The 9,979-nt window shown below is 47.3% G+C and overlaps 1 protein-coding gene across 2 annotated transcripts; it reads left to right on the top strand.

The window, feature by feature from the left end:
- The first annotated feature begins 126 nt into the window (after positions 1-126).
- usp11 (ubiquitin specific peptidase 11) lies at positions 127-9,781 on the top strand. 2 transcript variants are annotated; one of them, XM_047040285.1, is made up of 21 exons: positions 127-334; positions 1,725-1,834; positions 2,076-2,206; positions 2,355-2,472; positions 2,658-2,803; positions 2,994-3,055; positions 3,412-3,511; positions 3,855-4,028; positions 4,124-4,282; positions 4,494-4,718; positions 4,827-4,910; positions 5,019-5,113; positions 5,186-5,392; positions 5,542-5,666; positions 5,902-6,576; positions 6,720-6,790; positions 6,903-7,015; positions 7,275-7,424; positions 7,606-7,721; positions 7,817-7,905; positions 8,168-9,781. In XM_047040285.1, exons 1-21 carry the CDS (start codon positions 225-227, stop codon positions 8,342-8,344), a joined length of 3,237 nt encoding a protein of 1,078 aa, XP_046896241.1. In that variant the 5' UTR covers positions 127-224; the 3' UTR covers positions 8,345-9,781. The 2 variants fall into 2 exon arrangements, with proteins under 2 accessions (XP_046896241.1, XP_046896242.1); XM_047040286.1 differs by having other exon boundaries at positions 5,905-6,576.
- The last annotated feature ends 198 nt before the right edge of the window (positions 9,782-9,979 follow it).

Raw genomic sequence — 9,979 nt, forward strand, 5'->3', positions numbered from 1 at the left:
CTGTTACCTTACTTACAGTTGTGTTCAGTGCCTTTCCCATAGATTCTCTCAAGAAACCACATTATCGACAGGTACGTCACGTCCTTTCCTTGCAAGGATGTTGTCACCAACAAAACACTTCCTACTTCCTGAACCATCTCACTGTCCGGTTTCTTTATCGCTGAATCTATGCTGCGGTTGTCTTCAGTGTTTCTATAGCATAATTCTGATATTTATGAGTTACCATGACCACCACAACACCAGCCGTGGTCACGGAACCTCCTGGATTAGAAACCCAACGCAAAGAAATCGAGTCTCTTCTTCAGGAACATGAACTTCGCTCCGGGGACAGTTGGTGAGACTTACCGCCCTGAACTGACACCCACACACACTGACCCACGGCACAGACATCAAAATGACAGCTCATTGATATGAGTTGTTTTGTTAACTTTTACTTCTTAAACTTCTTCGTATTCATGCAATTTACTGACAGTTATTGATACACCGTTTAATGTTCAGTGAAAACGGCGTGCAGGAGCCAGCTAACTAACAGTGTTGTTTTTAGCTCAATAGCTAGCCTAACGTTAGCAAAGTAGCTAGCAGGCTTGCGCTAGCTAGCTACGGTATGACTTTCGATCTCATTTGAGCTAGTATCGTCACCGAACCAGCCAGCTGGCTCGCCTAACACTAGCTATAGTACCCAAGTTGTGCCCAGGAAGGTCCCTTACTTTCTTTACCCACCTCGATAAATATGTAACTAGCCAGTATGTCCATATCTTGTGGTGGCAGTCATTTGAGGAGTGTTTACTCCGTACCTGTGGATTGGTAGCTGGTTAGACGACTGTACATTACTACGGCTAAGGGCCGTTAGCATCTAGCCTGTATGCTAACAAAATAGGCTAGCTATGCTAAATAGCTTGCCTGCTAATGTCATGAGAAGATTGTGTCAGTGTTTTGGCAGCACAGACCTTTTCTAATTAACGATATTATTTTGCCAAAGAGTCTCTTGTGAGGTTTTCTAGCTATCCCCTCGCGTTAAAAAAGCATAACATAGCTACTGCTAACTTAGCTAAGTAGCAAAACAAGTATGACCTATCTGATACATGTTCTTTCGATTTCTCATCACAGTTTCGTTTTTGTGTGGTCAGGAACGGGTTCCTATAATTAACGTCATGAGAAGATTGTGTCAGTGTCTTGGCAGCACATACCTTTGATTTCTAATTAAACGATATTAGTTTGCCAAAGAATCTCTTGTGAGGTTTTCTAGCTACCCCCTAGCTTTAGAAAAGCATAACATAGCTACTGCTAACTTAGCTAAGTAGCAAATCAAATATGACCCATCTGAAACATGATCTTTCGATTTCTCATCACAGTTTTGTTTTCGTGTTGGCAGGAACGGGTTCTTATAATTAGCTTGTGCTTAAATACATAAATACATCTCAGTGACTGATATGTTATGCAGGCAGGTGTTAACTGTGGATGCGTTTTCAAACAGTCATTAATCGAAGGTTTAGGAAACACTCACATTTGCTCCTAAGTGTGAAGAGTATCAACTGATCAGAATAAAATGCCTTAATCTATTGTGGCCATGATAACATTGCTTTTCAGACTTAACGTTATGCATTGTGTAGCTAGCTGGCTCCTAAACCCTTAGGGAATGGCAGCTATAACTGTTGACAGGGTGACATTATACACCCTACGTTAGTTTGTTGTGGTGTCTGACTGGATTCCATGGTCTGACTCAGGTACCTGGTGGAGACGCGCTGGTATGAGCAGTGGAAGGAGTATGTGGAGACTGGAGACCAGAACTCCTCCTCCTTCCCTGGACAGATTGATAACACAGAGCTATTTGAGGGTGAGTATCACCCCCCCCCCCCCCCCCCCCCCCCCCCCCCCCCCCCCCCACACACACACACACACACACACACACACACACACACACACACACACACACAGAGTCTGTACTTTGAGATTTCAATATTCCAGATTTAAAATGTACATTTAACAAAGTGGATATCTAGACATACACCCTCACCAAAGTGACCAACCTCAGCAGATGTGACGTCACATCGTGTTTGTTCTGCTGGTTCTCTCAGATCAGGACTCGTACCACCTGAAGGAACGTCTGGTGGAAAACGAGGACTTTGTATTGGTCCCTGCTGAGGCCTGGCACAAGCTGCTGACCTGGTACGGCCTAGTAGACGAGCAGCCTCCTCTGGAACGCAAGGTAAAACCCCAGCTTGCTGCCGACCCTCACCGGAATTCAGTTGCTTGTGTCTTCTTCTCTGTCCTCTTCGTAAATACTGTTTGGCTGTTTGGAACAACCGATGGGTACGAGAGTGTGTCTCCTGTAGATTCGTATGTATGTGTTCCAGGTTGTAGATCTTCCCAGCACTCTGAAGGTGGAGGTGTACCCTGTCGAGATCTTCCTGTGTCTCCATAGCAACATGGAGAATGTCATCACGGCCCAGTTCAGCCGTGCAGACCACATACGTATGTATCTTCGGTTAACCCCGCGCGTGTGTTTCACTTTGTATGTGGAGGTTATTTCAAAGTATGGTTCGTGCATGTAGTGTTGAGTCAAATGGTGAGTGCTTTAGACCTAGATAAAGAGTTTTCATAAAGTCCTTACCATGATGCATTTGGATGTATGTGTTTGGGCGTGCGCGTGTCTGCAGACACCATCCAGAAGAAGATGCAACATCAGTTTGAGGTAGCAGAGGGGGCGGAGACCCGGCTGTGGATGAAGAGTTCCGACACCAGCTGTGAGAGGCTCAGGAACGTGCATGTGAGCGTGCTGGACTCCTGCCTCAGCTCTAACATGGTAGGCCTGTCACACACACACACGCACTTTCACCGTCACACCACAGCTGTCAGAAGCAGATAAACTCACACTATCCCCCCCCCCCCCCCCTCTTCTACTCTAGGGATGCAGTGATAAGTGCTTTAAGGTTTTGTATGTGTCTTAACATGCCGCTTTTTTCTTGTTGAAACCTGCTGTGCTTGCTTCACAGACGGTGATAATGGAGATGAGGAATGCGGATGGGACCTGGCCTAGTTCCAGACCCCAGATCATGTAAGGGCCAGTCATTCCTGCCTGCTCTCTCCCTTACATCCATTCCACATTCAAAGCGAGGAGTGTTAAAATAGCTCCCAGTCTTGAACGAGAATGTCTTGACTAGCAGCATCACAGCACCTACCATCACCAAAAGAAACCATTCCCAATGTTACTCCTCCACCCATGAAGTGTAATGTTCTCTCCCCCAGGCTTGACGTCTGAACTCTTTTATGGACATCCGTCGCACGACTTGCTTTGGATAATTCTAATGTGGAATGGTTGTGAAGAACTAACCCTGTTTTAATCTTCGGTCATGTTTTTGTTAATTGAATTCTTGTGTGTGTGTGTGTGTGTGTGTGTGTGTGTCTTCTCAGGAGGAACTCTGTGGAGGAGCAGGATTCCTACCGGGGCCAGCCAGGGGTGTGTGGTCTCACTAACCTTGGAAACACCTGCTTCATGAACTCTGCCCTGCAGGTCGGTCTGTGCTATTACACCTAGGACTTCGAACCACATACTGGACACATCTATAATACACAGGCATTTCGGTTGACTTCTAATTGAACATAGAAACAAATGCCTACCATAAGGATGGTTCATCATGTACTGTGCCATACAGCAATGCCAACAAGTTTGTGTTAATTGTTAAAGAGAAAATACTGAATGATGAATTAAATAGTTTGTTGAAATTGACAACACATTTAGTCAACTTGAGAGTAATTCCAAATCAAAACGCGACACACGCTACATCTCGTAGAGAAGATGATAAATAACACCTTTCCATGCGTGCATGTGTATGTTTGTTCATCTGTGTGTGCAGTGCCTGAGCAACACTCCTCCCCTGACGGAGTACTTCCTGCTGAGCTCCTACCTGGAGGAGCTGAACTTCACCAACCCTCTGGGTATGAAGGGGGAGATAGCCGAGGCCTACGCTGACGTCATCAAGCAGATGTGGTCTGGCCGACACTACTCTGTGGTGCCGCGTATCTTCAAGGTCAGAGGGAGACAGATGCCACGGTTTCATATCCACTGGGTTTGGCCTTGTAAGGACAAATGTTCATGTGTGTGTGCGTGTGAGTGTGCGTGCAGACCAAAGTAGGCCACTTTGCGTCCCAGTTCCTTGGCTACCAGCAGCATGACTCTCAGGAGCTGCTCTCCTTCCTGTTGGACGGCCTACACGAGGACTTGAACCGCGTCAAAAACAAGGAGTACATCGAGCTGAGGGATGCAGACGGGAGGCCAGACCAGGTGGGCCTGTTTGTCAACACACATCTGGATGACTGGCCTGCCTGACTAGAATGCAGGGGAGGCACCTTTGTTTCCAGTTGATATATTTTTAAGGGAAATCGCTAGATCGCTGATTGCTGTGTAAATGAGCTCACGCTTTTATCTTCTCAAAGCATTTTAGAGCAGGGAAACAGGTTTTTTTCCAAAGAAATACCTCTGACCTCTGCTCCAGGAAGTAGCAGAGGAGGCGTGGCGAAACCACCGGCGGCGGAACGACTCTGTGATCGTGGACACGTTCCACGGCCTGTTCAAGTCCACGCTGGTGTGCCCCGAATGCCACAAGGTGTCTGTGACCTTCGACCCCTTCTGCTACCTGAGTGTGCCGCTGCCCGTCAGCAAGGATAGGGTCATGGAGGTCTTCTTTGTCTCTTTGGACCCAGAGGCCAAGCCTGTCCAGGTAGCATGATCCAGCACCACACACTGATCATCCTGACCATGAGTCTAAGAGACCCGGCTGGTTAGCCAAATGACTGGTTGTAATGTGTGTGTGTGTGTGTCTCCCCAGCATCGCCTCGTGGTGCCGAAGGCTGGTAAGGTGTCAGACCTGTGTTCCACCCTCTCCCAGATGACCAATGTCCCGGCCAATCACGTGAGTTCCGGCCCTGGCATTGAAGAATTAAACAATCCAACCGCATACAGTCCTAGTGTTACTAACACCAAGCACCCCTCTCTCTTTCTCTGTGTGTGTGTGTTCTAGATGGTGGTAGCAGACGTGTTTAACCACCGCTTCTATAAGATCTACCACGCTGACGAGTCTCTCAGCTGCATCCTGGACCGAGACGACATCTTTGTGTACGGCAGCCTTCTGTTTACTAGGAGACAGATGGAGAGGAGATGGTGTCTTTAACGTGTGTGTTGTTTCAGGTATGAGCTGAACAGCGGCTCGGTGGAAGAGGATGGTGAGGAGGTGGTCCTGGCCCTCTACCTGCGGGAGAGATCCCACTACCGGGACTACGGCTCAGGCAGCAGCAGCTACGGCACCTGCCTGTTCGGCCACCCCCTCCTCTTGGCAGTGCTGCGCAGTCAGTGCACCCGCGACGCCCTCTACCTCCTCTTCCTGCAGCGGCTGGCGTGAGTCGGCTTCGCTAAACTAACACGAGACTGTGTCACTGCTGCAGTCAGCGCTATACAACCAAACACAGCAGCAATGGCGTGGGGGCTCATATGTGAGTCCATGTAACCTGGTACGTAACCCTGAACGCCTGCCCGTGTTTCTGTAGACGCTACGTGCGCCCCCCAGACCCCTCGGAGGAGGTGGAGGAAGAGGATGAGGAGGGTGGAGAGGAGGAAGATGAGGAAGAGGAGGAGGAGGAATACAAGACCCAGACCAACGGCGTGAGCGACGGTATTTGATCCAATATCTATTTTTATTGTCAAATCTGTATCTCTAGTCCTTCTCTTGCTTCTCTTGCTTCTCTTGTCAGTCAGTGAAGGTTCTAGAAATGTTCCATATGACCTACTGCCTGTATTGTCCCTTACAACATGGTGAATGTCTAGAGTGTGAGTAGTGTTGACCCTGTTCAATACCATTCTACCTAACAGTGCAAGTTCTGACCTAAGTTCCGTCTCTCTGTTCCCAGAAGACGGTGAGGAGGACTTAGAGGCAGCAGGCCCCTCCCAGAGAGACCCATGCTGTGATGGTGGACAGGGCGACATCCCAGCAGACAGCTCCACAACAAACCAGCCCCGCCCTGTCCCCATCCCTCCTCAGCTTGACCACGCCCATACAGAGCCAGCCAGTAGCGGGGCCGGGGCAGAAGACAACCACCCTGCCTCCTGCAGCGGCTCTACCAATGCTAATGCTAACATCACCGCTAATGCTAGCTTCAATGCTGTCGCTAAAGCCTGTGGAAATGGCAGTGATGATGCTAATGCCACTGCAAACGAAAATTCCAATGTCTATTCTGCAGACAATGGTAATGGTAGTGTCTACAACAGCACTACTACTAATGCCAACTTTAATGCTAGCGCTACAACCTTGAATAATAGCAGTTTGGGCGCTTGTGGTAATGCTAACGCGGGTGCTGCAGCACTAGTAGACAACCTCCAGGGGGCATCCCAGCAGCCCACTGAGACTTCAGATGTTGAGGAGGCAGAAGAGAAGGAGGCGTGTCCTGGCGGGTCTAACCAGAGGCAAAAGAGGAAGACCTGCCAATCCAAACGCAGGAAGCCGCTCTTCTCCATCCAGGCGGTCAACTCCAATGGCACCACGGAGAGAGGGATGGGAGAGGGGGGCACAGCCTTCTCTTTTAGCTGTAAGACTGAACACACATTTGCGTGCACACACACACACACACACACACACACACACACACACACACACACACACACACACACACTGTAGGCAGAGTGATCTGTTATATGTGGACTGAAACACTTGTATGTCTCTTGTCCTCAGCCCAACCCTATGTGGCTATTGACTGGGACCCGGACATGAAGAAGAAGTTTTATAACGAGAATGAGGCAGAGGTGAATGTCTGTAGCTTACACTCCCGCTATGTCTTTAAAACACAAAGGATGACACTCCGCATCTCGGAGTGTTGGGCGAACGTGTTGGCCTGACTTCCTCCCGTCCCTCCAGAAATATGTGAAGCACAGCAGTATGGAGGTGTCCCAGCAGCAGACCAGGGTGCAGCTGCAGGAGTGCATCGCCCTCTTCACCACTGTGGAGACCCTGGAGGAGGAGAACCCATGGTGTGGATGCCTCACGCACACACACATGCGTGCGCACACACACACCCACGCGCACCCACACACACACACACCTTTAGCACCTAGTCCCCCATTTCATATGTACCTCTGTTTTTTTTACGACTTTGTTTATTGTGATTGTAACTGTACTCTCCATTACCTGAACTTTGCATTTCCCTCAGGATCAACAAAGATCATTTGAATTGACTTTAATGAGCATGAGAATGCCCGTGTGTTCAAACTGTGTGGGTGTGCACTGCAGGTACTGCCCCCAGTGTAAGAAGCACCAGCTGGCCACTAAGAAGCTGGATCTGTGGTCGCTACCGGAGGTTCTCATCATCCACCTCAAGCGCTTCTCCTACACCAAGTACTCCCGAGAGAAGCTGGACATCATAGTCGACTTCCCCCTCAGGTGAGGCCTTGCTTCTCCTGGTGCTAGATCCACTGGGGGCTTGTTTTTTACGCTGGCATCATCTGTTCATGTGCTCAAAGAAATAATAATTAGTGGAATTTTGGTTTGTTGGTTGATCATTCATCCCATTGTCATGTATTGATTCTGATTATTCATTGGTGGCAACTGTTGTGTGCTCCAGACACCTGGACTTCTCTGGCAGTCTGCTGAGGAAGAGCCTGAGCCATGGGGAGCCTCCCAGTTGCTACGACCTCATTGCTGTGTCCAATCACTATGGAGGACTCAGAGATGGACATTGTAAGATTGAGATTTATAGATCAGGTCATACCAACCGCTTCAAGTGAAACTATCAGTAAAGAGAATAGTAAAGACTGACCTCCACCTTTCTCCAGACACCAGCTATGCTAAGAACAAGGACAATGGACAGTGGTACTACTTTGACGACAGCAAGGTGACTTACGCCCGGGAGGAACAGATAGTGGTAAGTCTCTTATTCATAGTGTCATCATTACCGTATACATGCCATCCAGCAGGGTCATTGGCACAAAGCAACTGGCAGCCAGAAAGTATGTAGTCGGTAGGCACGCACAGTCTGGGTGGGAATCGAATCCCCGACACTGGAGGTGCAAGCTGATACTGTACAACACGAGATCAGATATAGAGACTGCATGGCTGTTGAGAGGGAGGGAAGAATGACATCATCCGATGCTGTCTAACACTGCTCTGCTCTGCCTCCCTACCAGACCAACGCTGCCTACCTCCTGTTCTACCAGCGACAGGACAAGATCCGCCAGCCCACCCTCCCCGCACCCACCGACGATGGCGCCGCCTCCCCCACCCAGGCTGCTAATGATGTCACTTCCTCTAAGCATGACAGCACGGACGGAGCCACGCCCTGTGTCACTATGGAAACTGACTGAAGCTGATTATTTGGGGGGGGGGGGGGGGGCAGAGGTTATCCGTTTTTTTCCCTTCCCTTCTTCAAGTTGCTGGGTCTTTTCGGTTTTTATATTGATTTTTTGTTTTCGTTTCGCTTTTTCTATTCCAAAAACACTTGAAGCCCTCTGCCTCTGCTTCTGAGAACCAAGAGAGAGAGAGGCTTAGTAGATAGATGGGTAAGAAATAAAGAGAGGAAGAGAGAGAGAGGCTTAGTAGATAGATGGAGGATGAATAAAGAGAGAAAGAGAGGGAAGAGAGAGAGGCTTAGTAGATAGATAGGGGAGAGAGAGGCAGGGGCAAGTATCTCAGGCTGAGGAGGAAGCGAGAGGGGGACGATGTTCATGCTTCTGTTTCTCAACACATAAATGCTGATGGAGTGAATTTGCGTAACTGTTGTGACAGAACCTGGTGTCGGATGCTTGGCTAACAATTTCAGAACAGCCTGTCAAGGCAGATGGTAAATTCCAGTCATGTGAAGACATACTATACTGTATAAGGCTATTAGTGCTAAGACTAGCACAGACGGGACACATTTAGATGTATGTACCTGTCACTTTAAACCTTTCTTCTTCCGTTACTTCACTGATCTGTCATGACTGGGTTGGTGACAGCTGTGAAGCACATGTTTCCACACACCCAGACATGATTGATCAGAGACTCTTACCTAAAGGATTACCTAAAGTAAGGAAGTAAGGCAGCATTTTTAGATCATTCAAAGAGGCCCTAGTTCGGCTGGATCAGGACTTCTACAGGTCTCTGTGTGTCTAGAATGCTAGAATCAACATTACCTTTTACCCCTGATTTCACGTCACAGGTCCTGAAGTGTTAGTAGATTGTAATAAAGAGGTTGGTATTAGCAGAAACCGATGTATCACCTGAAAATTCAGTGCTGCAATGTGCTTTAAACAGAAGGTTAAGGAGAGCGCCGGACAATACTATTGGAGAGGATACAGGATAGATTGATTGAAGCTTATACAATTATAGCTTTGTTTATCATTTATTTTTCTCTTGATTGATCTGTTTATTTATTTTTTAATTGATTTATCAGAGCCTTTACGAGTTTGACCACTTAGACGCGCACACACACACACACACCACTTCATTCTGGAGGTCTTCCATGTATTGTTACTGCTTTTTCACTGTTATAGCAGTTATACTGAGGAAATATTGATTGTTTCAGCATATTAACAGATGCCTATTTTTCAGATTCAAATGGAAATGTTATTCTTATTCTGGGGAGTGGATCAAATACACATCACAATTAAGATACAATTATTTTCCTTTTTTCTTTCTTTTACTCTGTGCAATTTCAAAATCCAGAGCTACAGATAAGTACTTTCTGGGCAGAGCTCTTGATAATTTTTTAAAAGCCCATCTGTACAGTATTTTTGTATTGTAATAAATGTATTATCTCTGGAGAAGCTGCAGGGGGTGGGTGATTTCATTTACTTTACTTTGTTAATAATAGATGTAATATTTTATTGTACACATCTTTTGATATTAATAAATGACTATGATGATTATAGGCATGAGATAGATTTTACACTTTTACACAACATTCTTTCTGACTGCATAATCTCAATCTTTGTAATTGTGAACTATCAGGATATACAGAG

The sequence above is a fragment of the Hypomesus transpacificus genome, chromosome 18 (assembly GCF_021917145.1).
Source record: "Hypomesus transpacificus isolate Combined female chromosome 18, fHypTra1, whole genome shotgun sequence".
Taxonomy (NCBI): Eukaryota; Metazoa; Chordata; class Actinopteri; order Osmeriformes; family Osmeridae; genus Hypomesus; species Hypomesus transpacificus.